The 27,859-nt window shown below is 47.0% G+C and overlaps 3 protein-coding genes across 7 annotated transcripts in view; 1 reads left to right on the forward strand and 2 right to left on the reverse strand.

Moving 5' to 3' along the window:
- The first annotated feature begins 817 nt into the window (after positions 1 to 817).
- Positions 818 to 12,732, forward strand: Armc7 (armadillo repeat containing 7). 4 transcript variants are annotated; one of them, XM_019208439.1, is made up of 3 exons: positions 818 to 1,250; positions 1,343 to 1,486; positions 11,784 to 12,732. In XM_019208439.1, the coding sequence occupies exons 1-3, from the start codon at positions 1,160 to 1,162 to the stop codon at positions 11,831 to 11,833; spliced, it is 285 nt and encodes a 94-aa protein (XP_019063984.1). In that variant the 5' UTR covers positions 818 to 1,159; the 3' UTR covers positions 11,834 to 12,732. The 4 variants fall into 4 exon arrangements, with proteins under 4 accessions (XP_019063984.1, XP_019063985.1, XP_010629067.1 ...); XM_019208440.2 differs by lacking the exon at positions 11,784 to 12,732 and adding an exon at positions 7,470 to 7,547; XM_010630765.3 differs by lacking the exon at positions 11,784 to 12,732 and adding an exon at positions 5,864 to 6,607.
- Positions 6,614 to 8,380, reverse strand: Nt5c (5', 3'-nucleotidase, cytosolic). 2 transcript variants are annotated; one of them, XM_010630764.3, is made up of 5 exons: positions 8,167 to 8,376; positions 7,648 to 7,748; positions 7,499 to 7,559; positions 7,020 to 7,134; positions 6,615 to 6,930 (listed from the first exon to the last, which is right to left on the reverse strand). In XM_010630764.3, the coding sequence occupies exons 1-5, from the start codon at positions 8,341 to 8,343 to the stop codon at positions 6,755 to 6,757; spliced, it is 630 nt and encodes a 209-aa protein (XP_010629066.2). In that variant the 5' UTR covers positions 8,344 to 8,376; the 3' UTR covers positions 6,615 to 6,754. The 2 variants fall into 2 exon arrangements, with proteins under 2 accessions (XP_010629065.2, XP_010629066.2); XM_010630763.3 differs by having other exon boundaries at positions 6,614 to 7,134; positions 8,167 to 8,380.
- A 29-nt stretch (positions 12,733 to 12,761) lies between the features above and the next one.
- Jpt1 (Jupiter microtubule associated homolog 1) overlaps positions 12,762 to 27,859 on the reverse strand; it is a 15,869-nt gene continuing 771 nt past the window's right edge. The window contains exons 2-5 of the mRNA XM_010630762.3: positions 19,669 to 19,811; positions 18,954 to 19,051; positions 17,884 to 17,902; positions 12,762 to 13,010 (exon numbers count right to left, since the gene is read on the reverse strand). Coding sequence (XP_010629064.1) covers positions 12,862 to 13,010; positions 17,884 to 17,902; positions 18,954 to 19,051; positions 19,669 to 19,811 — 409 coding nt within the window. The 3' untranslated portion in view covers positions 12,762 to 12,861. The remainder of the gene's footprint in view (positions 13,011 to 17,883; positions 17,903 to 18,953; positions 19,052 to 19,668; positions 19,812 to 27,859) is intronic.

The following is a 27,859-nucleotide window of genomic DNA, read 5'->3' on the forward strand; positions in this document are numbered from 1 at the left end:
CAAAAACCCAAACAACAAAAACTAAACAAAATAACAACAAAACAAAAACAAACAAACAAAAAGGAAGTGGATCAGTTTCAAAGCTTTTAAATTAAGGGAATATACGTGGAAACAAGAGAATAAGAAGTCAACTCAACTTTCAAAGACTATGTGTGTGGTTAGCAGACACCAAGAAGCCAGAGCCAAGCACAAGATCACAAAGATCAAATCCACGGATGCAAGGGAAGAATGTATCCTGCTCCAAAACCCAATTAGGAACAAATTCTAAGTGATAAGGAACAAATCTATGCATAGTCACCTTTATTGGTGCAATAAAAAATCACACCCTGAAGTGGAGACAAGATAGTAATACATGTATCCCATAAAGAGGCATGGTATTGTACATCTTTATCCTTTGTTTTGGTCGGCCTGGAGTTTCTGTCCCCCACGGCTTTCCGCCTTGCGTTCAAACATAAGAATAAACGCTTTGTTCCTGTGGCAGGTGCTTCTGTTTGATTCTTTCGATGAAAACACAAGACGTGCACGGGGGGGCGGTCTAAGGAGTTGAACTCGAGAGGAATAGCAATCTAGGAAATCAGGCAGCACACACACACAAACACACACGCGCACGCGCGCGCACCCTTCACTAGGTGCTTCTGCGACCGTGGCTCTTCTACACTGAAGCTCTCCAACTCTCCTATGCTCCTGAGGCCATCTACCGTCCGCCTCTGTTATGTGCCTGGCCTACAGAGGGGAGAGCGGGAAGGAGCATACGCATGCGCGCCGAGTTCAGCGCCAGTCCTGCCCCCTCGCCAATTTAGTCCCGCCCTTTCCGCTTCCTGGGGGCGGGGCCCGCGCGGCTTCCGCTAGAGCCCGGGCCCGGAATCTAATCCCTGAGGTGTAGGGTCGCGGAGCTAGCGGTGCTGGAGCGCCCGCAGCCCCTGGCATCCCGCTGCAGCTCACGGCCGCGTTGACGTCTCCTGTGCCTGTTTCTATTTTCAAGTCCAGCCCTTACAGGATACTGAAACCCGCCTTCCCTGTTCCCCACAGCCCATTTCCAGCTGCGACTTACTGCAGTCTGAGCCCATTTACCTCCCCGTCCGGCCTTGCGGGGTCAGGGAAAGGCCGGGAGAGGTTCTTGCCCTGCTGTCGAGCCTCCCCTTTCCACTCTACCCCGACCATGGCCCAGAAGCCGAAGGTGGACCCCCACGTCGGGCGGCTTGGGTACCTGCAGGCTCTGGTCACGGAGTTCCAGGAGACAGAGAGCCAAGGTGAGGGGCGTGGGGTGGGCGCCGGGGGACCGGGCGGGGGTCCAGCCGCATCTGCCGTCTGGACCCGCTCCAATGCCGCTTCCTCGCTGCAGACGCCAAGGAGCAAGTCCTCGCCAACCTTGCCAACTTCGCCTATGACCCCAATAACTACCAATATCTGCGGCAGCTACAAGTCCTGGATTTATTCCTCGATTCGCTGTCGGAAGAGAATGAGAGCCTGGTGGAATTTGCTATTGGTAAGGATGGGCCCACCCCAGATACCTGTGGGCTGAGATGAGTGAGTTTGAAGTGAGCCCTTTGGGAAAGGAATTTGAAAGTACTTGGAGGGGAGAGTTTGGAGATCACCCTTGAATATAATATCAAGAGAGGCAAAGCTGACTGGTGATCTGTAGCTTAGGACTCCTGTAGTCATGACCTTGGGACATACTGAATTAGTGACAGGACAAAAGTTTATTGGCCAAGTGCTGTATAAGCAGGCACAGTCATAGTCCCATCACCATGGAGGCTGAGACAGGAGGATCACTGCTGGTTCAAGGCCTGCCTGAATCACATAGCAAGACTCTTAAAAAAAAAAAAAAAAAAAAACAGAAAAGAAGAAAGGGCTGGGACTCTTAGCTGGCAGAACCCAGGTTTAGACTTCATGGTGTAGTATTTCCATGTTCTTTGTTTCACCTGCATCAAGTAGTGCCCACAGCCCAGGGCCACTTTCGATCAATGTCATTGAGGAATTGCCACTGGGAGACAGCTTTGGTCAGGCCACAGCGGCCCTGGTTTGGGAGATTGGATGGGAAGTAGGTGAATTATGGAGAGCCATATGTAAAGCAGTCTCAGGAAGTACTTGTCCAGTGAATAAAAATATCTGAAGTGATGCTTTTTAAAATATCAGCTAGGTGTGGTGACACACCTATAATCCCAGCACTTGGGAATTCAAAGCCATCCTGAACTACATAGCCAGACCCTATCTCAAAAAGCAAACAGGGCAGGGGATTTAGCTCAGTGGTGCTGCTGCCTGCCTTGCAAACACAGGGTCCCATGTTCTATTCCCAGTACCCCCAAAAAAGCAAACAAAAGGCCAGGGATTTAGCTCAGTGGTTCCACCACCTTCCTTGCACGCGAAAGGTCCTGAGTCAATCCCCAGTACAAAAAAAAAAATCAGTGGCTATAGTCATGATGCTGCATGCTTATAATTTTAACAGTCGGAGCCAGGCGCAGTGGCACATGCCAGTAATCCAGCACTTGGGAGGCTGAGGCAGGAGGATTGCCTGGGCTACATAGTGAGTTCAGGACCAGTGTGAATTACAAAGGGAGACCCTGCCTCAAAAAAGAAAAGAAAAGGGCCCGGGATTTAGCTCAGTGGTCCTGGCACCTGCCTTGCAAGCGCAAGGGTCCAAGTTTGATCCCCAGTACAAAAAGAAAGAAAAAGAAAAATCTTAACAGGAGCTGAGGCAAGAGAATCTCAAGCTCAAAGAAAGCCTGGGATAAATGACAAGACCCTGTCTTTAAAAAAACAAACTGAGGGCTGGGATTTAGCTCAGTGGTTCTGCTCCCTTCCTCAAACATACCAAAATAAGAAAACAAGCATTGGTGACCTGAGGTATTGATTTGGAAGTGTTTGCGCAAAGAACCAGAAGTTGCCTCTCAGGTACCCTGAATACCTGTATGACTTTGACACTACCTAGAGATATAAAGAATCAGGAGAGAATTCTTTGCTCTCAAGAGAACTGATTGAATCCTAGTGTATCATAGAATCCTTGTCAGGTGTCTTTTGGTTTTTGGTTTTTCGAGTATTTTTTTTTTTTCCTTGTCAGTTTTGCTACTGTCAGGATTTAAGTAAGCGGCTTCCCAGAATTCATGTTTAAGGGCTTCTGTGTTCTATTTCCTGCAATACATGTCGCTACCACCAGATGGTAGTGGTGCTTAGCTAAAGACTGGTACCCAAGTCCTCAGCAGCCTCTGGGAAACAGCATTTTGTGAAGTGGAAGCTAGGCACACCCTGTGACCCTACAGTGCTCTTCATAGGGTTGGGGACATAAACATGTGCACAAAAAGTCGCCAGCAGCATTATTGATAACAGCCCCAAACTGGAGTGAGTCAACAGACACCACACTGGGCTGTTTGCCTTCTCACTCAGATCCACTTAATATGCCACTGCTTTTGTTTGTGGGTTCTTGGGGAGGCCCAGTGGCAGCCTGTGGGCTGGAAACAGGTGCATGCTTGGTCTACAGTCCATGCACGAGCCAGGAATCCTAATCCCATCTCTCGTTTCACTGGTGAAGAAATTGAGGCTTAGAGCAACAGATACTATTGCTGGAAACGTGTGCTGTGGCCGCAGTTGATCTGGCCACATTGCTGCTGGTGAGCACGTGAAGCAGTATCATGCTTGTGTCACCTGCTGCTCAGCCTCCTGGGTTCTTCAGGCCCATTTCAGTGTCACAGTAGCAGGTGGGACAGGGGCCCAGGGCTGCTGTGGCTGTGGCTGCTCCCAGGGCATCTTGGGTGGTCTCAGCGCCCCAGCCTGGCCTCCCTGCTCCTGAAGCTCCCTCCTCCCTGTGAGCTGCCCCCCTTCTCATCCCAAAGGTCACCACCAGCCAAAGGGTGACAGGGTCATTGTGTAGTGCCCTGGCAGCTGGGGAGCCCCAGCGGGTTCCTATTCCATCCTTGGAGGCTTTGAAGGCCTCTGTATGGGAGGTGCTTTGGCCATAGCCACTGTCCAGTGGAGCCATCTGATTATTTTCTGGCGAGGAGCAGGGTCCTGCCCATCCACACCCGGTGGTGATGGTGACACCTGAGTCCATGGCCGGCCTGAGTCTTAGAAATGGTGCAGGGAGGGCTGTGCTCACTCCTGACTGAGCCCAGCGGCCTACAGCTCCCAGGGGACGCCATGTCCTACACTCATGGCAAAGGGTTGCTGCTGCTATTGGGACCTTGGGGACCATTGTTTAACCTCTCCCAGCTTCAGCTTCTCCCACTAAAACAGGGTGCTGGTAACCCCAGTGGGTGGGTGCCGGGTTGCCCTCTGCTGCTGCCCATCCTCCTCGGGACTCAGTGAGGCTAGGTAGCTCCTCCTCTTCTCAGATGCTGGTGAGCCAGCCATGTCCTGAAACGGCACCTGGCCCAGGGGGACAGGATCTTGGGGAGCCTTCCTATCTGGCCGCCTGGGTCTCTGCAGTTCTGTAACCTCTTCCCGCGTGGCTGCTGAAAAACACTTCCAGTGAGCATGGTGTAGTGGTGCACATCTGTGGATGTGGCTGAGGAAGAAGGATCACAAGTTCAAGCTGAGCCTAAGCAATTTAGTAAGTTAATCAGAACCTGTTTCAAAATAAAAAGTTAAAAAAAAGGCTGGGGCTCTAGCTCAGTATGAAGGCCAGGGGTTCAACTCTGAGTACCGAAGGGAAAAAAGCACATGTCTATGGACCCCTTATTCTGCCAGCACTGTAAATGTGACCCCGAAGCACTCACCTCCCAGGGGGTCTTGGTAGGCAGTGAGGAGAAAAACAGATGCGCAGTTGATTTCCCAGGCTGTCAGTCTCTTAAGGACTGTGACAGGTGAGGAAGGGACACAGCATTACAGGGAGCTGACATTCCAAGGGGACCTCACTGGCCAGTGGAGCCAGGGAGTGTCTGTCACCAGCAAGAGGGTGTCAGCCTGTGCAGATTGGAGCCAAAAGGTCACACGGGTGGCCTGAAGTTGGCAACTGCATTGATGCCAAGGAGAGAAGAAAAGGCTGGTGTGAGGGGAAGGCCCTGAAAGGAAAGTTGGCTTCATCCTAGCACATAGGAAGACCTGAGGCTAAATGGAATTTTAAAAGTGTTTCCTGAGCTGGATCCAAGCCTCAATACCACCAAAAAAAGCAGGACTTCCAGCTTCTGCTCTGGAGTGGGCAGCAGAGCCAAACCTTGGCTGACTTCTGTCCTGGGAAAGGAGAGCCCTTAGCAGAGACATCACAGGCACCTGTACTCTCTGGGTAAAGTACTTGAGGTACATTCTAGGCCCAAACATTTGCTAGTTTCCAGAGAAGCGGGAATTGGCAAGGGTGTGTCCTCCCCTCTGAGCAGAAGGCAAAGAACAGGGATACCAGGAGGGCAGGAAGCTGGGTCAGAATGCACAGGAAGTCATCTTCCTGCACAGAGCCGCCCATGCCAAACGCTGACCTCCCAGCATCTAAAAGGGACCAGGAATGTAGCTCAGCAGCACAGCATCTGCCTGGCAAGCTCAAGTCCCTGAGTCAATTCCCAGAAATACACATATACATACATAAGAAAGCTGGGCATGGTGGTGCACACCTATTATCCCAGGATTCAGGAGGCTGAGGCAGGAGGATTGCCAAGAGTTCAAGGCCAACCTAGGCTACAGAGTGAGTTCAGAGCCAGCCTGATGTACATAGGGAGAGCCTGTCTCAAAGAAAAAAAAGAAAGAAAGCATAGCAGGCCATGGAACTGAGGAAAAGGCTGGGTGATCATGGGCCTTGGGAGAGAAGGCTGCAAGCTCCAGTGGACTTTGCATCTCTGGTCGCTGGCCAATTCTCATAGACCTGGACCCCCCAGGACTCACTGGGCAGAGAACGGGGGGTAGCCTGGTGCCGGATCCCAGACTTACCCTTGCTGTCCCACAGGGGGCCTCTGCAACCTGTGTGCCGACAGGGCCAACAAGGAGTACATCCTGCAGGTGGGTGGCATCCCGCTCATCACCAACTGCCTGTCCAGTCCCAATGAGGAGACCGTGTTGTCAGCTGTCACCACGCTCATGTACCTGAGCTCACCGGGCGCTGGCTCCCACCCTGAGCTCACCTCCTTGCCAGTGGTCCAGTGCATGCTGCGCTTCTCTCTCTCAGCTAATGTGAGGCTCCGGAACCTGGCCCAGATCTTCCTGGAAGACTTCTGCTCCCCAACCCAAGTGGCCGAAGCCCGCAGCTGGCATGCCCACTCTGCCCTGGGCATTCCCCTGCCAAGGACTGAGGCCCCCCAGCAACCTTGATCCAAGGGAGCCACAACGCCTCAGCACCCTTAACTCTAGAGACCAAGTCCTGGTGGGGGCTCAGTCCACCAAAGTGCTACCCACTCAGCACCTCAAAGGGGAGGTTGTTTAGCACACCAGGTATTTTTGCTGGGATGAGAAGTCATTAGGAGTGGGGAGGCCAGACATGGAGGTACAAACTGAAGCTAGTTCCTAGGCCTGAGGCTAGGCCAGAGGTGGCCAAAGAGGGTGGGCATGGAAGCAAGCTTGGTTCTGAAGCACTGAACTAAAGACTGGAGGGAGAGAGGGTGTCCTGGTCAGCCCCTGGGCCAGCTGCCCCCACCCCAGGCTCCTGTCCCTTTCTTTTCCCAAATAAGGGGACTTTAAAAGGCCAGAGAGCTCAAGTTTTTTATTAAAAAGATCTTGCCTGATTCTGCCATTGTAATTCTGTGCTGGCCATGCCAGCCTAGGGAAGTACCAGGGCCTGGGCCTGTGCGGGAGGGCATCTCTGAGAGTACTGTGAGGGTGTCCTGGCTCTGCAGCCCTCCCTTCAGTACCGTGCACTGCCGTCCTGCTCCTGCTGCACAGCTCCCCGCTTGCTGTCTATGATGGCCCTCCAGCTGTCGTTCCAGGACAACAGCCGTCTCTTTGCGGGGGGCAGAGCCAGGTGCTGATTATGGCAGCAGGTGAACAAGATGTGCTCCCAGTGTGGCATCTGCTCCAGGCCTGGGGCAGGAAAGCAGTGGGCGTATGAGCTGGTGTTTTATACTCCCTCTGTAGTTGGGGCAGGCAGGCAGGCAGGTAACAGCTCCAACCTCGAATGGTGTCCTTGTCATCGATGAGCAGGTCCCCCAGTACCATCGTCTTGTCCCTTGTCAGGATAATGCGCTCCACAAACTGGGCCCCGAGGTGCCGCTCCACCCAGCGGTACTGTAGGAGACAGCAGTGTCACTGGAGGCTGGGCCCTGAGCAGTGAGTTGCTTGAATGTCAATTTCCCCCTCCCCAGCCTTCACCGCCTGTTTTTGTGTGATTTATCTTTACACTGGGTCCTAGCCAAAAGGCCGAGAATTGATGTGTGATTTATCTTTAATGATTTAGAAAGCTAGCCAGGTATGACGATGCACTCCTATAATCCCAGCACTTGGGAGACTGAGGCAGGAGAATCTCTAGTTGGAAGCAGTCCTGGACTACAAGCAAGTTTTAAAGGCCAGCCTGAATGACACTGTAAGACCTGTCTCAAAAAAGAAATTTTTTCTTTTTAAAGGCGGCTAAATTTGATCGGGCGGCCAGTACCTTCTCGCCCACGCAGTGGTCGTACTTCAGCAGAGGGCTGGTGCAGATGAAGACCTCGGTGCTGCAGACAAGGGGTGACAGTAAGCGAAGGCGGTGTAGCCGCCGCTCCCCCTCCCCTGCCGCCGTCCTTTCCTCCCAGTCCTCCTTACTTTTGCATGTCATTCATCTCCCTCATGGCCTCCAGGGCCCCCGGAATGGGGTCCAAGTCTAGGAAAAAGCCCGGGGCTTCATAAACACTGGCCACTTTATCCTACAAGAAAGAGTTCTCGATTCGCATCTGCCACCAATAGGTGGCGCCCGAGCTAGGACGCATAATGAGCTCTCCAGGTCCGAGCATCAGAAAGGATTTTGTTGGAGCGCTGGGGGATAAGAGAGGGAAACGCTCCCAGACCTACTTGTGCCAGGGTGAACTATGGGTTCAGAAGAGGCCTGGCGTACCCCTGCAATCCCACTACTCTGGGGGCCTGAGGCAGGATAATTGCAAGTTCGAGCCCAGCCTGGGCAACTTGGGGAGACCCTTGTCTCAAAAAACTAGAAAAGGAACCTGGGGGTCTGGGTTCAACCCCCAGTACGGGGCGTGGGGGTGTTTTGTCCATTTCAAACGGAAAGGGACGTCCCCGGAATGGAGCCCGGCCGGTCCTGCCCACGGGGTGGCTCCAGTGACCTACCGCCAGGTCAGGCCGCAGGGCACGGTACTGCTCGCGGGCGAGGAAGCCCTGGCGCTGCTCCAGCGGAACGTGCGGCTCCTCCGGGAAGCGGCGGCGGAAGCCCCGCAGGAGGCCGCCCTCGAAGTCGGCCAGCACGCCGTCCATGTCCACCAGCACTCGCACAGGCCGCGATGCCATGGCCGCGGGCGAGAGCCACACTTGAACGAACGTGTATGGCGCCGAGCAAAGTGGGGGCCACTTCCGGAACCGCTGCAAGTGGGCGGAGCTTTGTGGGCTAATTTGCATAGGGGACCCCACTCGGGGCTGAGGGCTTCCGATCTACGCGTGCACGAAGCCTTCTAAGAAGATGGCGGGAATCGGCCTCAGGTTTAGGTGGTTACTTCTTGTTTGGTACCAGGAATCGAAGTTGGGACCTTGGCTTGCGAGGCAGGCGACAGCGCCATTGAGCTAAATCCCCGGCCCAGGTGGTTACTTTTCTGATCCTCAGCTTTGGCTTCTCTGTCAGCTGCCTCCCACTTTACATCAGACATACCCTCCTCACCCCACATTGTTACTAAGGGCAGAGCTTCCAGAGGACGATCTTAAAATATGGGGAGCATCTTCTAGGGAGACAGCTCCTCAAACGTGAGGGGCTGGCTCCGTAGACCCCATCGCTGTAGCTCGGGGCCATGGTGCGCTCTGCCCTTCCTGCTTGCTGAGGCTGGAGGGAGCCAGGAACCAGAGCTCCTGCTGCTTGAAAGAGGCGCCAGCCACCTCCCAAATCGGGGCTCCCTAGTCAATGAAGCGAACAGATCTGTAGACGACAACTAGGTTGTGTGAGACACTCTTTCAAAGAGACCATCTCTGCGCTCCCTTCCGCTGCACATGTAGAGACCAATGCAGAAACCAGCGTTGTTTTGAAGCGTGGGCGCACTTAGTAAAAGTCTGATTTTACTTGGAAAGGTGATTTCCATCCAGCTCCAGGAATCAGAACCGCTCTCCTTAATCTGAAACTTACATCGATCACAAGCTTCTGCTCTTTCCAAAAAAAATGCTGAAATTTAGAGATTTTGCTGATTGCACCACATTTTCAGGTTTCATCCAAACCTATTTGCCTACAGACTGTAATGACATATTTGAGTAATTGGCCCATCTTGTAGTTGTTCCCCATCAGGCCACCGTACTTCCAAACCAGTGTTGTCAGAAGTGTAACCAGCACTGCAAAAAGGAACTTTGAAAGTTAGATTTTTTTTTTTCTTTTAGAGATGAGCAACTTCAAACTTCCTCCTGCTGAACACAATACGCCACACCCTCTCCTTTCTGTATCAGAGGCCTTGCTGCGGGGAGCACGCTAGTGAAAGCAAATAGGTACAGACTTTATCCACCTGGGCAGGGCAAGCAAGAAGGCTATCAGCCTCGAACAAAGAAAAGGCAGGAAGCTTTAAAGGGGTCTGGCACATCTATGTCTATCACGTATAGGGGTCAGAGCAAGTATTTGTGGTCTGGGTCCATGAAGTGATCAAGGCAGGCATGTGTATTTTCAGGTGACTTGGCATTGAAAAGATGCTGTACTTAGTAGTTGTTATCTCTGTGTTGGGAACATCCCATCCTGTGTTCAGTGTCCTGTCTGCTCCAAGACAGCACAGCTTTTGTCAGGCAGAGACAGCAGCTGCACAGGCTGTTTTGTGGTGGTTTTTGTATCCTGTCAGACCTTAGCGTGAAATTAAAGGGCATATGCATTAACCATTTCACGACCAGGTCAAGCATGACACACTCCTCAGTCCAAAAGAAATGATGGACTATGCAGGTCCCTGCCTCAGGAGGCAGAAGTCCAGTTTCCTTTCCACAAGAAAGAGGATGAGCTGAAGGTGGCTGGAAGTGATGAGTAAGTGTGGAGATCTGCATTTTCTCTGTGCTCCCCTCCCTCTGTGCTAAAGCCCCTTACACCAGTACACACTAACATGGTGATTTGAGGCAGGTGGACCCCACAATCTCTCTGGAGTAGCTTTGAATAAACGCTTTTTTCCTTTTCCCAAAAACACATGGTCTCCTTTGGTCACTGACCAGCAAACAAACCAGAGCTTAGGAACCTGAGTGGCCTGGAAAAGAGCCTGACATCTCATTCTAAGGTGAGCTACTTGGAGAATGTGCAAGACAATATCTGCATAAGCTGTAAATACTAAGCTTTCAACTGTTTTTTTTTCCCATTACCAAGGAACTGCAGCCACACAAACTGAGTCAAAGGTCCATTTGTCAATTAAGTTACCTTTTGTATAGTCTTTTTATTCCATACTAGAAATTGAACCCAGGACCACTGCACATCCCTAGATTGTTTTTTTTTTTGGTACTGGGTATTGAACTTGGGTCCTTGCACTTGCGAGGCAGGTGGTGTCACCACTAAGCTAAATCCCTGGCCCTTTCCTAGACTTTCTGAGACAGAGTCTTACCAGACTATGCTCAAACTTGCCATCTTCCAGCCTCGGCTTCCCATGTACTGGGATTACAGGCATGCAGCACTATACCCAGCCACCTTTTGGGCCACTTTTAATAGTCATCACAATTACCATTAGTGCCAGGATTTAGCTCAGTGGTGCTACCACCTGCCTTGCAAATTCAAGGTCCTGAGTTTGATCCCTGGTACAAAAACAACAACAAAAAAATACCATTACCACTTTAAAATCATACAGCTTCACTTTTCAGACCCAGTTTCCTAAACCTAAAAACTGAATATCCTTTAGCAAACATGTTTTAAGTTTCCTAAAATAGTACCAAAATAACTGGTTGAACTATCACCTCACCTAGAACACCTTTCATTTTAATAAGGTCCTTATATATCTTCATAGAAGTTAAAGGCCAGGCGTGGTGGTGCACGCCTATAATCCCAGCACTCAGGAGAGGTAGGAGAATCACCATGAGTTTGAGGCCAGCCTGGGTTATATGAGTTCAAGGCTAGCCTCAACTACATAGTGAGACTCTTGTCTCAAAATAAATAAATAAATAAATTTAAAGCCAACTATCAAGGTACGGCACAAACCAGGCACATTCCTTTTCCTGGAGTGCCACCCTTAGGAACAGGCTGAAAAGATCAGTTTCCCTCTTTCAGATCTGTGGCAGAAACCCTAACAAGAGCCAGTAAAACTCATGTTGCCGTTTTAGTACTACTGGAAAGAACCTGTAGCATAGGTAGTTAAGTCAACATTTGGCAAATGCTTTATAAACTCATTAAGGAAAGAACCTAAAGTCCTACAACCTAGTAATCCTTTATTCTTCCAAGATATACCTAGTCATTCCATGGTATAACGTAACAAGCCAAAAGAGCACGACTAGCTGGTCAGTGTCACAGACACAACTAAGCCAGCTTGAGGAAGGCATTGGCACCATTGAGCTAAATCCCTAGCCAGATCTTGATGTGACTGATATTTGACATGCCATGCTGACAGGAACTCTCCCATCCTCAGGCTTTTCTAGCACTTGAGTCACGATCTCACTTTTAAAAACTTTTTTTGATACAGGAAGTTCAGACTGTCCTCAGAGAGTCTCCTGTTTCCGCTTCCCAAGTGCTGGGATTACAAGCATGGGCCATTAGGCCTAGCTGACACCCTTCTAATTATGTGGATGTTTCTTTCCTTCTTTTGTAGCCCCCCTTTGGACACCTAAGTTGAGAAGGACCTCTACAGTATGGAAATAAACTCATTTTGGTGCTGGGGGGAACCCAGATTTTTCCACATGCTAAACACATGCTCTGCTTCTGAGCTACACCCCCAGTCCAAGGCTCAAACTCATAAATATGACTGTCCAGCATAAAGGGTAGTAGTAATAGGGTCTCTTTCATTACTTTAAATGACTTATCCCAGGGAGGGATTAGTAGTAACAAAAAAGCCAGGGGTAGAACACTGAAACAATGTCAAAAAGATGACACAGGACACAGCGTTTCAAAATGTGGATAGTTTACTTGAAGCAACAGTCCAGGGGTGTGAAGTACAACACACATTTTAAGGATGAGACTTTCGTTTCATGGTCAAGCACCAGCATCATGCACACAGCATCGGGTTACTGAGGAAGAACAGCGCCCCTGAGGGATCTGCTTCTGCACAAGCCCCACCTCTGTGTGGCCGCCCTTGCTTGCTTCACTGCCTTTCACCAAGGGTGGGTCTCTGAGCCAGGGCAGCAGGCTCTGCTCATCAGCCAGCTGACCTCCTAAGGTGAAAAGGCAGCTTCTTTGCTTTGTAGACAGCAAGGTGCGGCCTCTTTATGGTTCTGTTATGGCACAGGAGCACTGAGCAAAGGGCATGGATGGGATAGGACAATGACAAGAGGTGCTGCACGACAGCCTGGAGCAGGGGCTGACAAGACGGTGCCTGTGGACTACTGACATCCTACTGACATCGGGCCGAGCACTCGAGAAACCTCAGTACAAATGAGCCTCTAACACATCGGAACCAGTCATTTGTTCTGACAACACAGTACTAAGTGTCACAAAGCCTTTCCTCCAGTCTACTACTAGAAAAACACTCATGCCATGGCCCACAGACCCAGGAGTCAGACAGAAAGTGAAACCTGTTTTTCAAAAAGGAAGGGAAAAAAAAAGACAGCAGTACATAAAGTGCTTCTTTTTTAATGAAACAAATCCAAAAGATGTACAGTCAGGCTCAAGTTGTGCAGTTCACAAGCATGGAGAAAACAAACAAACAAAACAACAGAGTTCAGGACAAGGAGTTAACCCAAGACCAGGCTGGACTTGCCACCAGGGGGGTTTCTCCTGGTCGGCATGGGCGCAGGGGCCACGGGGCTGGGCACGGGTGCGGCAGGCACGGGCTTCTCTTCACTCTGCCCCAGGCTGGCATGCAAGTCTGTGTCCACATTTTCTAGGAAAATAGAGAACAGAAAAAATGACACTAATAACCACTTCCAGTTAAAACTAAGAGGCTGTTTTTTTTTTCTTTTTTTGAGGATGGCTAGAAACATAAAAAAGAAATCAATAACCACTAATCATGTTCCTACAACTCAGAATTGACCACTATTGGTGTTTGGTGTATTTGTTGTCTGTATGTTCCTTTCAGATTACACAAGGGCTGGGCATGATAGTACACACCTGTAATCCAAGCATTTGGGAGGCTGAGGAAGAGGATCGCCATGAGTTTGAGGCCAGCCTGGGCCACATAGGGAGACCCTATCTCAAATAAACAAAACTTCATATTGGTTCATGTTGGACACCAATGAGAGTTGTAATTTTTTAAAAAATTAGTTTATGGTCTTCAATGACTACACGTTAAATGTCTACCTTCCTCTAGCATGCCCAAAGCCTTGGATTCAATTCCCAGCACTGCCCACCTGCAAAAAAAAAAAAGCCTTCCTAAAACTGTTGTTTCAAGTTTTGATTTAACCAACTGAAACTGAAAAGTCTAAGAGGGGAGAGATCTTTCAGTTTAAAAATTGTACTATTGGGGCTGAGAATATAGTTTAGCAGCACATAGCCTGCCTAGCATGTGTGAGGTCCTGGGTTCAATCCCCAGCACCAGAGGAAGGAGGGAAGACAAAGAAAAAAAACCAGGTGTAGGTACAGGGTGGCCCAGGCCTGTAACCCCAGCACTCTGGAAGGCTTAGGTAGGTGGATTTGAAGTTCAAGCCCACACTGGGGTATTTAGCAAGTACCAAGACCTTTTCTCAAAATTAAAAATAAAAAACAAGGCTGGGGAAGTAGCTCAGTATGAAGGCCTGGGTCCAGTCCCCAAGTACTACAAAAAGAAGGAAGGAAGGGAGAAAAAGAGTATTAAATACATCATTGTTAAGTGCACAAGTCTATGTTAAATTTAACTCAGGAAAATTTAGTTCAATTACTGAAATACAAAATAAAAGCAAAATAATACATATTAGAAAAAAAAATCTAAAATGAAAGAAGATACAGACTGTGAATTCAGCCTGAACAATTTATTTCTAATTGTTTCATTTCTGCTGGCTAGACATGGCCTCACTTTATAAATACACGAGACGTAACTGAACTCATGCCACTGTCTGGCTGGATCAAGCAGTTAATGATTATTGGGAAGAACAAAACTGCCCCACAACTCTACCACTGTAGTTAATCTTCATGAAATGCTCTTCAGATGAATCAAGCTCCTTCCTTCCACTTGAATAACTGCCTTACATCATTAATGGAACTGTTTTTGTTTTTCACAATGGAAAACAGCATACCAGTGCCAGGTGTGGTGGCATACACCTGTACTCCCAGCACTCAGGAGGCTCAGGCAGGAGGATCATTGGGAGTTTCAGGTCAGCCTGGGTTACATAGTGAATCCAAGGCCAGCCTGAATTACACAGTGAGACCCTGTCTCAAAAAACAAAAAACAAAAAAGGAAAAAGAAACACCAAAAAAAAAGAAAAGGAAATAAAAGCACCCATGGGGGGAGTACCCATGGAGACCAAAGGAACAGCATCAGGCCTTCATTTCAATATTTGTTTGTTCAGTTGACACTGCTCTGGCCAAAGAGTAAGGACCATCTGTTACCACTCTGTGATGAAGGAAGCACAATGGACCCTTGACTTACGAACTCAAGAACTCAATTTGTTCACAAGGGCTGGTTGTAACTCAAGTTGGTTAATAGGAAGGAAGGCTTAGTTAGAGTCCTCTACACAGCCTTCAAAGTCTCTCTCCTGTTTACATACAGATCTCAGTGCCCTTAGAGAGACATCTGCCCCGGATTTGTCATTAACCCCACACAGGAAGAGATGTAATGTTTCTTCCAGAACTCTTTAATGTTAAATCTGTATTTGAGACCATCTGGAAGCACAAGTGGCCAGTATTCAGGTCATTACTCAAGACTTTGTTCGTAAATTAAAACTAAAATTCCAGCTGGGCATGGTGTAATCCCAGTTGAGGCAGGAAGACTGCTGTGAGTTTGAGGCCAGCCTGGGCTACACAGTGAATTCAAGGCAAGTCTGAACTACATGGTAAGACTCTGTCAAAAAAAACCTAAAGAGCCTCAGATTTAGCTCTGCCTTGCCGCCTGCCTTGCAAATGCTGGGTCCCAAGTTCAATCCTGCTACCAAAAAACAAAAAACTAAAGGGGCTGTGGATTTAGCCCAGTGGTTCCACTGCCTGCCTAGCAAGGCTAAGGTCCCAAGTTTGATCCCCCCGTACAAACAAAACAAAACCCTAAAATTCTGGTCATAACCCAAGTTGTTCATATGTCAGGCTGGTCATAACTCAAAGGTCCACAGTATAGGAACTGAGAGCAAGTGTCTAGATACTTTTACAGCAATTTGACAGGAAATGCCTGAGTCTATTCATTCCAATAATTTTAAAAGATGGCGCTTTAAAGGAAAATGCTTCTACCAAAATAAACATTTGACTGATTGACTGACTGATAGACTGTGGTATTGGGGAACTGAACTCAGCACCTGGAGCATTAAATAGGCATTTTTTGTGTGTGTGGGGAGGGTTTTTTGAGTCGGGGTCTCACTATATAGTTAAGACTGACCTGGAACTCACTACATAGCCCAGGCTGGTCTCGAACTCATAGTGATCCTCCTGCCTCAGCCTCCCGAGTGCTGGGATTACAGGCCTGAGCCACCATGCCCAGCTATATAGGCATTTTAAACTAGGCACTGAGTTGTATCCCTGTAACCCCAGCTGGGAAGCTGAGGGAGAATCATAAATTTAAACCCAGCCTGGGGGCTGGGGATTTGGCTCAGTGGTTCTGCTGCCTGCCTGCAAGCACAAGGGCCCCAAGTTCATCCCCAGTACCAAAAACAAACAAATAAATAAACTCAGCCTGGGCAACTTAGCAAGATGCCATCTCAAAAAAAAAGAGGTCTGGAGATATAGCTCAGTGCAAACACCTGGTGTTCAGCCTCCAGTACTGCAAAAGGGCAGGGGGCTTTTTTATATGCCCAACTTAGCTGTCTTCTTTGGGTTTTTTTTTTCCCTTTTTTGTCTTTCTTCTTTAGAACATCAATAAGATAAATGAACAAAGACGCCTATGTCTGAATAGAAAAAATGATTCATTGCAAACATAAAAGAGTCACAGGGGGATAAAAATGTAGCAGACTGTCTAAACTGCTTGAAGGCCAGGAAAGAATTCTACCTAAACTTCCCAGATGTTAGGCTACTTCCTCAGCTGCTCCCTCTTTCTCAGAGATTTCCTGAAATCTCAATTCCAAAGTCCACTCTATAGGCATTCCCAGGCTGAATTATCTCAAAGATCAAGGCAGTGTCCTTTATGTTCAAACAAAACCTGATCACAGTACCTTCCTGTGCTACAGGCCTGCACCACCCCACCTGGCTCTGATAACCATTTAAATAAAAAAAGGAAGAAAGAAAAAGAGGAAGACACCTACAATCCCAGCACTTGGAAGGATGGGTTCAAGACCAGCCTAAACTACACAGAGAGACCTTGTCTTAAAAAAAAAAAAAAAAAAAAAGGAAAAAACAACAAAAAAAATGCACAGAATACCATTCAGTGTGCTATTTACCTGAAGAATCTATAACAAACCAAGGAAGACAAGATGGGTCAGGGAAGAGAACTACTAACTACTAGACTGAAGATTTACTATTTATATCATAATTCTCACAGCTTTCTCACCTCTCCAGGCTCCATATATATTTTTTGGTTTTTTGGTGGTACTCAGGGTTGAAACCCAGGTCTTGCTCATGCTAGACAAGTGCTCTACCACTGAGTTACTATATCCCTAGCCCTCTCCAAGTTTTTAATTGTATCATTGGCCAAAGTCATATTAGTTGATTCTGGGGCTGGGGTGCTTACCTAGCATGGGAAAGAGCCCTGGGTTTGATCTCCGCCCTACCAAAAAAAAAAATTTTAGCCAGGCAGTGGCCCATGCCTGTAATCCCAGCACTCCAGAGGCTGAGGCAGGAGGATCCCTGAGAGTTCGAGCCCAGCCTGGACTAATTAATGAGTTCCAGGCCATTCTGAACTACTTAGTGAGAACTTGTCTCCCAAAAAAGAGGCACAAACAGGCCACACATAGTAACTACATCTTCAGTCAGGTGAAAAAGTGATCAGGAAGACAGTTGGAGAGGGCAGAAGAAGAATTTTGTTCTCACCCATTCACCATCACAAAACATAATGGCAGGAAAGGCTGAGGAAGCAGCCACCTTCTGGCTGCAGGCACCAGGCACCAGTTAGCACGAGACGTGAGGCAGTACTGGCTGACCCTCCTCAGCAGCTCTCATACTTGTTAAAAGTGCCAATAAATACTTCAAAGGCTTAAAATAATTAAGTAAATAATTATAGCTCGTTGCCACCTATAAGTGGTTACGTGGATGGCTAAGTGGAAATTTACCTGCCCCCGAAATAATTATTTACAAAAGCACCAGCAGGGAAACCAGTGTCTTGCTAACTCAGTACCTCAATATTAAATGAAGTGAACTTTGTAAATTGAATGCTGTGAGCCTGGCCAGAAATATCAGAGCCTCTTCTTAAAAAGCTCTCAGGAAGGATAACAAAGATCAACCCAATCGATGTATGTGTATTGTCAAAGGAGCCCATTTTTTCTTTGTAGTAGTACATTTCTAACATTCATCTCATTGCTTGTAGATTGAAAATGCAGCCATGCTTACTAACTTTCTAGTGTTGTCATTTTCCTTTTCTCTCTGCCCAGAGTGTGCTGGCACTGGGGGCACAGCCAAGTCTCTTTCCTCAACACATGTTGTGAAATCAAAACTCAGATCTGCTCTGAAGCATTTACAGAACCAGCAGTTCAGTCTTCCGAAATACTCACCATGAATGTCACCTTCTCCCTGGAAAAGAAAAAATATGAAAATTTACTTCCTATTTTAATTTCCAACACACAAAACAGTCAGAGTTGAACGGCTGACATCTAGACAGAGTCAAATGTGAAATTCCATTCTGATGGAATCAAGTGAGGAGCAGGTGGCAACCCTTACTCAACTGTCCAAGAATTCTGCGCAATAAATTACCCCAGTCCTGGTGACACCTAACACACAGGTGACATTTACTCCGATGACCTAAAGCCAGTCAGCATTTCAGGGGGATCTTTCATCAGAACGGGTAACCAGTCTATCCTCTTCTTTCTCTCCTTTTCCTTCCCTAGCTGCTGAGCGGCCCTGTGAGATCAAATCTCCTCTGACAGCTATGCCCATGCCAGGGTCCCTAGTCAGGAGGACGTCATCCTAGGCCAGGTGTTTATGGAGTGGTTTCACGGCAGTACTCCTCTGCAGTTACTCCTAACAGTAACACCAGTAACTAGGCACAGTGCTGCAGGTCCAGAACCCCAGCACTCTGGCAGATAAGGCAGGAGAGTCAGAAGTTCAAGCCTAGCCTGGGCAACTTATTGAGACCCTGTGTCATAAGTAAAAAATTAAGGGCCAGGAATTTAGCTCAGTGGTGCTGCCGCCTCCTGTCTCAAAAGTGCAAGGTCCTGAGTTTGATCCCTGGTACACAAAAACTTTTAAAAATTAAAAATCAGACGGGCCTTGGGTTCTATCCCCGGTACCACTAGTGCTACAGTCTCCTAGAGTTTAACTCAAAGAAACACCCGCAAACTACTGAAACAGTCCTTGAACTGAGAATGCTATTCTAATGAGATAGAGAGGAAGTTAGTGTGACCTGGAAGTCCCCAAAATCACTAATGAAGGACCTGAGATGAATCCTAAAGGCAAAAAAGAGTGGGTCAGGACAGAGCAACTCACTTGTCTGGCCTTCCTCTCTATTTACAACTCTTCTACCACCCAAGATGGTGTAAGATTCCAGTGGCAAAGCAGAAATTTAGTAAAGAAGGGGAAGTTTAATCTCTGAACCCTCAGCCAGCCTGTCTGTCTTTCCTCTGACCTTCAGATCGAAGAAGTCTCCAGCGCTTCCTTCTGAGGAGTTCCTTCTCTGGGGTCCAGAAGACTCCAGATCTTCCCTGCCCCCACTAGACTTGGCACCTAGAAACAAAACATACGTTCTTCAAGAATTAAATAGCAAGACTTAAAGCAAACACCTCAGTCATATATCACAAATGGAGGAAACTGTCTCAGTTGACGGCTTAAAAATTCCACAAGAGGGACTAAATATACTATGCCCACTTCCAACTCTATTCTGATCCATCCCGTAAAATCTCAATATTTCCCATTTCTTTCTTATCATGTTAAACTTGAATGATGTTCATTACCATAAAGCTACATTTTGATTAGTATAAAACCAGCTGCTGAGTACAGTGACACACACCTGCAATCCTAAAGCAGGATCCAGAGTTCAAGACCAGCCTGGGCAGTTTAGTGAGACCTTGTCTCACGATCAAAAGGGGATGGGTATGTAACCCAGCACCCCTGTAAAGCACCCATGAGTTCAGTCCCCAGTAGCAAAAACAAAAAATCTCACATCCTGGCTGCTGGCACACACCTATAATCCCAGCACTCTGGAGGCTAAAGCAAAAGGATCTTAAACTCAAGGCTAGTTTGAATTACATAATGAGACCCTGTCTCAAAGAAACCAAACCAAACAAGACCCAAGCTGGGCACATCCCTTAGAACAATGATCACAGATAAAAGCAGAGCAATACCTGCTGACTTGGCCCAAGAAGGGGGATTTTCTTCAGGTGTCCCAAAGATGCTGGAGGCCATTTTGTTCTTCCTCACAGGCTGTTCTGTGGGTTCATCAAAGCCTAATGAAAAATTGGATCCACCACCTGGAGGCCGCAAAACCCTAGAGAGAATGGCAAATCAATAATTTCAGGTTCTACCAAAACATATCTTCCAGCACCTTTCACTTCATTTCCCTCACCCAGCCATTCTAGCCCTCAGTTCCAAAGAGCTACTAAAGCAAGAAAGGAATTGACTCACTCTGGTATAAATTCAATGCTGGAGATTAAGATACCAAATACTGCTGTGTCTTTATTTGAATACCAGACACGTTGATGTGTCCTTTTAAGAAACAATAAGCTGGGTGTGGTGCATCACACCTGTAATCCCAGCACTCAAGGAGGCTGAGGCTGGAGGATTGCTGTGAGTTTTAGACCAACCTGGGCTACATAGTGAGTTCCAGATCAGTCTCAACTACATAGTAAGACACTGTCTCAAGAAAACCAAAAAAAAATAAGAAGAAAAAGAAAGAAACAATAAAAGGGCCGGGGATTTAGCTCAGTGGTGCTGCCACCTGCCTTACAAGCACAAGGTCCTGGGTTCGATCCCCAGTACCAAAAGAAAAAAAAAAGCAGCACATCTTGTTATTTCTTCATTTGAAAACCATCTCCATTTTTATTTTCAACCACAAGAATTAAGATTAGCTTAGTGATTTAGTAAGATCCTGTCTTGAAATTAAAGTTATATGAGGGCTGGAGATGTAGCTCAATGAGAAGGTCCTGGGCTCAATTCCTAGCACTGCAAAAAATAAACAGATAAAAGTCCCTTGACAGCCGGGCACAGTGGTGCATGCTTGTAATCCCAGCTACTTGACAGGCTGAGGCAGGAGGATGGAGAGTTTAAGAATAGCCAGCGCAATTTAGGGAGACCCTATCTCAAAAGACAAAGAGCTGGGGGATGTAGCTTGGTAATAGAGCATCCCTAAGTTCGATTTTCAGTTTAAAAATAATAAAGTCCCTCTGACCAATTTTTTTTTTTTTTTTTTTTTTTTTTGGTACTGGGAATCAAACTTGGGTCCTTGCACTTGTGAGACAGGCAGCAGCACCATTCACCTCTGAGCTAAATCTTTGGCCCCCTGTGACCAATTTAAAAGCCAAAGAAAGGACCAGGGATTTAGCTCAGTGGTTCTGCTGCCTGGTACCAATAAATAAATAAATAAATAAATAAATAAATAACTGCCAAAGGAGAAAGCTCATGGGTGTCATCCGCCTCAATTTTTTTTTTTTTAAACTGGGGTCTTGCTAACTCACCCAGGCTTATGATCCTCCTGCATCAGCCTCCCACAGTGCCAGGCATATGTCATGCCCACCATGTCCAGCCCAAATTTTGACACAGAGCATTTTTAGTATTGCTACATTCTAAATATTTTCTCATTTCCATTTTCTTCTCTGACCCATAAGCTCTTTAAAGGGCCAAAAATAGAAGTCTTTTTAATTTATTGGTTTCCAGCTGTAAAGTACAAGTCAGACAACAGATTTGTATGACATGAACCTTTGAAACTTGATGAGATTTTCATTATGGCCTAATATGTGCTCAATTTTATAAATCTTCTATGTATGCTTGAAAAGTATGTGTATTTGCCAATGTTTTCTATGTGTTTACTAGGTTAAGCTAATTAATTAAATTGTTCAAATCTCCTGGTTTAAAATGTTTTACCACTTACCGACTGTCATCAACTCTACTACAGTGGAGGACTTAGCAGTTTCTCCTCAAAATTTTTGTCAAGGTAGTTCTGCCTCCAAAAAGACTGTCCCTAGAGGGCCAGGCATTTAGCTCAGTGGTTCTGACGCCTGTCTTGCAAGCACAAGGTCCCAAGTTCAATCCCCAGTACAAAAAAAAAAAGACACTTCCTAGAGCTGGGAGTATAGTTCAGTGGTAGAGTACTTGCCTAGTATGTAGGAGACACTGAGTTTAATCAGCAACACCACAAATAAAATTTTTAAATATTAGGGCTGGGGATTTAGCTCAGTAGTGCTGAACTGGGCATGGTGACAAATACCTATAATCCCAGCACTTGGAAGGCTGAGGCAGGAGGTTCACTGTGAGTTCGAGGTTAGCCTGGGCTACAAAGTGAGTTCAAGGCCAGCCTGGACTACATAATGAGACCCTGCCTCGACAAATTAATTAATTAATTAATTAATTAAAATAAAAAATAGAAAATTAAGAAGAGGCTGGACATGACAACCTAGCTACTTGGAAGGCTGACACAAGAGGATTGTTAAATTCCAGGCAAGAGGATGAACCAGAACTTTGAGAAAGGGAAGGAGAATCAAAAGTTTAAGGCCAAGGCCAGGGATTTAGCTCAGTGTTGCCATGCCTGCCTTGAAAGTGCAAAGTCCTGAGTTCAATCCCCAGTACCAATAAAAGAGGGTGGGGAGCTGGGGATATAGCTCAGTGTGAAGGTCCTGGGTTCAATTCCCAGTACAAAAAAGAAAAAAAACAGCGACTTTGATGATTTTGCTGGGGGTAGTTGGTCTTGGAGCCTGAGCCTTCAATGTGCGGGATCTGATGCTGTTTCTAAACTGGGGTCTGCTGCTCCAGAACTGAATGCCTACCTGCCTGCCAGTGGGGAGAAAGCCATACCTTTGAGGTCAGTCTTCTGTGTTGCCTGTCATGGTTTGAAAGCAGAAATATATAAAACATGGGTTTGGTTTTTGTTTTTTGTTTTGTTTGTTTTGGTATTGGGAACCTTGCACTTGTGAGGCAGGCGCAGTGCCACTGAGCTAAATGCCTGGCCAAAACATGGGTTTTTTATTATTGTTGTTTTGTTTTTCCCTACTCAGACTAGCAAGTTAGTACACTTTTTTGGCTTTTTCTTTGTTTTCAAAACAGGGTTCTGCTATGTAGTCCAGGCTGGCCTCAAACTCATGATCCTCCTGCCTCAGCCTCTCAAATGCTGGGATTACAGGCGTCTCCCATTGTGCCCAGTTTAATTTTAAAACAAAAGGGTATAGTTTGCTTATCGGAATGGAAAAGATTTTTCAAAAGCCGTCTCTGCACTAAAGAATGACAGTATAAAATTGTGTAAATTTTCCAAAGACATGAAACTGGCAGGGCAAAATAGAATTTTGAAAGTTAGTGTTTTTCCTTTAGAGATAAGGGGCTCCTCCAAACTTCCTCAGACCTTCAGGATGAACTCACACTCCCATCTTTGCTCAACCCAGATAAATGGACAGAATACACAGACACCACTGCCAGGAGGTCAAAGTCCAGTTTCATTTCCTTAGAAAAGGCAGGGAGATGAGCTGGGGATTTAGCTCAGTGGTTCCTCCACCTGCCTCAAGCGCAAGGACCCATGTTTGATCCCTGGTACCAAAACAAGAAAAGGCAGGGAAAGTTTTAGTCAAGAAGGGAGGAAATAGGCCTGAATGTGTCCACTGTCTCACTGTGTCCCCTCCCCCACTGTTCCTGGCTAGGAAAGACCCTAAGTCACCTGTACACAGTGAGAAGGTGACTCAGGTGATAAGGACCCTCTATCTCCTTGCAGCTAGCTTTCAATAAATCCTTTTTCCATTGAGGCAGGGTCTCATTATGTAGCACTCCAGGCAGGCCTTGAATTCACTATGTAGCCCAGGCTGGCCTTGAAGTCCCCCTGCCTCAGCCTCCAGAGTGTTGGTATGAGAGTGTGTGGTATCACACCAGGCTCTTCCTTTTTGCCAAAATAAGTGGCCTCCTTTGATTTGATCATTGGTTAACAAAGGAACCTGTGAGGGTATCCACCTAAGTGGCCAGTAGCATCCAGTTTAAGAAACTGCATAACTCCCCATGCCTCAGTTTTTTCCTCTATCAAATGAGAACATTAGTATCTGTCTCCTAAACCATTATTACAGGGCTATCGTATATAATCTGGAACATGGCAACCATGTACATCAGCTATTATTATAACCAAATAAATGTCACTACAATGCTATCCTGGGTTCCTTCTCACTGATGGGATTTTAGTGGCTTTTTGTTTGTTTGTTTTTTTGAGACAGGGTCTCATGTGTAGTGAGACTGACCTGGAACTCACTGTGTAGCCCAGGCTGGTCTCGAACTCACAGCATCCTCCTGCCTCAGCCTCCCAAGTGCTAGGATTACAGGCATGCGCCACCACACCCAGCTTTCAGTGGCTTTTTGGTGGGGGAGGCTGATACTGGAGATGGAACCCAGGAAGCACTGGGCTATACAAATACATCCCTAACCCTTTTTATCTCTTCATTTTGAGACAGTGTCACTAAATTGCCCAGGTTGGCCTTCAATTTAGGCTCCTCCTGCTTTAGGCTGCCCAGTGGCTGGGATTACAAGCGTGTACCACCACACAACTCACCTTATTGTCTTCTTTATATTCCATATTTTTCTGTATTGTTACTACTCTAAAATTACCTCAAAGACTGCTTCGGAGTTCCAGAAATTCCTACCAGTGTTTCTTTTGACAATACTACTTTTCCCCACTAGCCATCCATTCTGGATAAATGTGATTACTCATTCACCTTTGTGCATTCTGGATCCCCAGACAGAAATCCTGTCTGCTCAGCTCCTTTGGGTGTATAGCCTGGCACCCTGGCATCAGCACCCAACACCGCTCCTCACCAAACTCACTTTCCTTTTTTTTTTTTTCTTTTTGTGGTACCAGGGATCAAACTCAGGTTCTTGTACTTGAAAGGCAGATGGTGGAACCACTGAGCTAAATCCCCAGCCCACACTTTCCATTTCTGCCTTTAATGGTGACCCCGGCCCTGTCCTGCCCCCTTCTGTGCCAGGGTCCGCAGCACAGCAGGAACTGAAAATCACACCACCTCTGCCTTCTAGCATTGTGGCCTCTTCTCAAACAGACTGTGGCGGCTCCAACCACCATCCCCACCAGTCCAGGCCTGCCACTTTCTTCACTGTGCCAAAGTTTATCTCCATTTCCGCCTGCTCTCCACCCTCCCCTCACTGCCCAGTCCAACTCCCCCAGCCACTCCCAGAGCTGCAGAGTAACAGCCCAGCCTGCAGGGAGGACAAGGAGGACACTCCCCTCCTCTGGGAGTTGCTGCTCTCCACCAAGGTCCAGATGGTGAGCACTTTTGGCTCTGTGGACTGGGTCTTCCTGAACTACTGACTGCTGTGCAGCACACAAAGGCAGTCACAGAAAATATGAAGATGAATATAGCAGTGTCCAACAAAATTTTATACATCAGCTGGGCATGGACACTGAATTTTAATCTTATTTTCATAAGACAGGAAATAGTTTTTCTCAATTGTTTATCAATGTAAAAATCATTCATAGTTCAGGAACTCTCCAAAAATAGGTGAGACTGACTGGCTCAGAGGTGAGAGTTTGCTGGACTCTGCTGGGGCAGTTCATCAACCTCTTGTCAGGAAAGCAGAGTCAGCCTCTAAGAAGCTCTAAATAAGTAGCCAGCATGAGCTAGTGGCTATAGAGTTTGAACCCAAATCCTCAGCACCTAGCAGGCACATTACAAATGCTCAGGAACTTCAATGGGATAACCATACACTCACCTTTTACTCTTTTAACTACACATCTGTGTAGCAGGGCATACTGGTACACACCTGTAATGCCAGAAGCCTGGGAGGCTGAGGCAGGAGGATCTCAAATTTGAACTTGCCCAGCATAAGCAATTTAGCAACTTAGGGAAACCCCATCTCAAAATAAAATAAAATAAATTAAAAAGAGCTTGGGATATAGCTCAGTGAGAAAGCCCTGGGTTCAACCTCTAGTACAGCAAATAAATAAATAAATCTCATTATATTGGCCCTCAATATTGGCTCTATAACATGTAAAACATTTAAAGCTCCATTTTTTTTTAAAACCTTGGCTATTACTTAAACAATAAATGTGTTCAGGCATACATTTTATCACCATAATTTTAGACTTAATGAAATTGTTTAAATCACAACTAAAGGTATGCTTTCTCTTATGTTAAAATGTGAAGGGGTTAAGTTTTTATCATTTGTTCCTTAAATCAACAAAGCACCCAAAATAGCAGAACCAAAATCAACTTGGCTTCCTTGGGAGCCCCTCATTCCTTAGAGACTACAATGATTGTCTTTGCTGATCATAATTAAAACCTCCTGCATTATTTTGGCCAGATTAAATTCTTCAAAACCCTCATGGAAATATTTTTGGGAAGGGAGGGAGGGAGGAAGAGAGAGAGTAAAAGAGAAAAGAGAAAGGGACAGACAGACAAACACTGGTACCCAAACACCAACTTCAAAGCCTGCCCAAGCCAACTTCTGCAGGCCCACGTTGCTCCTGCAACAGCAGGTAATACCTACTCCGATGACGTCAGTGTTGTAGAGCCCATTTGTAATATCGAGACTTCCCCAAACAAAGGACTTGATCACAAGACAAAGTATTTCAATTTCATTCTTTACTATTCTTTCTGAACCACACACAATAAATCAGGATTAAGTATTTGAAGACTCAACAAAAACATGTTCATGTATTGTAGAAAAAATTTTTTGTTAATTTACTTTTTTCTTTTTTTAAAAAATCCCAGTTTCCATATGATCTTTGCAGTTCACTCCCTACCACACTAAATAAAGAGGTTAGAGCCAGGAGAATGTTAATGAAGAAAAGAAGTTTAGGCGAATTGGGTAGATTATAGAAGAAAAGATGAGAATAACAATGCTACAGAACTAAGATCACAATATTGGAGGAAAACTAATGGAAGTGTGAACTAAAACATTTATCTTGCAGAATCAAAAATTACTTGTCTCCCATCTCAAATACACATGAAAAAACAAGCAAGATTCATTTGACCTGGTTACTGAATTCTTTACAAAGCACTAAACTCAACACCAAAGGACAAAACCTCGGATTCCACATTACCATCCCACTGAAGTCTGACTGGCAGAAAGTTGACACAAAATGGAGAACCATGGCTCAATTTGTGCCCGTGTCCTCTAAAAACATTTATCTCCTCGGAAGGATGACCTCAGAAGAAGAAATGACTAGTATTTTCTTAGGTTCTATACAAGTTCTCCACCCTCCCAGTAACCTTAGTGTTTCCAACCTTAGCCATTCTTTTCTACACTGCAAAAGTGAAAAGAGTTGACGGAAAGGTAATGTCACCAGTACTTCCTCCTAAGCCTCCTCTGCTGAGGTATGCTTTTTGTTCTCAAGTTCTCTAACCCCTGTGAGATAGATATTGGTGCTTCACGACCGTATTCTTAGCCCCACAAAATGGCTCCCTTTGTGCCACTTGGCCAGGACCCCAAGGCTGGCCACACATGACTGCAAGTCCTGATCAATAGGCACCGATGCTCAGGAAAAGTGGAATCTAGTCTTTCTCAAGCCTTAAGGAAGATCCCAGAGATGCCTATCACGCACCTCACAGAACAGTGTACAATTAGCTGAGACAATGTGGACACCTTTCACATAACCCAAACCCTTCCACCAAGTTAATCAAGGTCTTGGAGACGGGTCCCAGTCCCACTGCCCTGCCCAGTACCCCCTTTCCAAAACGCGGTGTGATGGGTCGCAAGAAAGGCCCCAGCTTCCCAGGTAGAGATATTACAGAAGAGACAATGGATGTCTCCGGCCCCGCCCAAGAACTGGAAACCTCCTCCGGCAAGGCACCCGGGGCCAGGAATGAACTCAATCGGCAAACGTCAAAGGGGAATGCGAAGAAGGTGGGGTGCACAGACCGAGGTCCGAAGGTTTAAGCGCAGAAAACCAATTCATGCTGGCTCGTTCCTCGAGCTCGGAGGTGGGCACGGGGAGGGGGAGGAGACGGGGTCTGCCTCTCCTTTGTTAGAAGAGGGAGGCACTTCGCGGAGGGGAGGAACGGTCTGCGTCCCGACGGGGAGTGAGGGGTCGCGATGACCAGCCCCGCCTGGCCACAAATGCACCTGCCGGGCGGGCCCAGGGGAAGAATTGGGACAACCGGAGGGTCGAAGCCTGACTGACCCTGCAAAACCGGTCGCGGGATCTGATCGCTGCACCCAAACCCCGGGCCAGCACAAGCCCCGGGCGAGAGGCAGAAGCGCGTGGCACGGGGGTGGGACAATGGAACTGACCACGACGCCCCAGCGGACCCGCAGGCAGCTAGGGCGCCACAACCACCACCCTGGCGGGCCGGGCCAGCCTCACCGCGGAAGCAGAGCGAACCCTCCCCCAAGTTCCCG

The sequence above is a fragment of the Fukomys damarensis genome, unplaced genomic scaffold, assembly GCF_012274545.1.
Source record: "Fukomys damarensis isolate Sample0158 unplaced genomic scaffold, DMR_v1.0_HiC HiC_scaffold_23, whole genome shotgun sequence".
Lineage (NCBI taxonomy): Eukaryota > Metazoa > Chordata > Mammalia > Rodentia > Bathyergidae > Fukomys > Fukomys damarensis.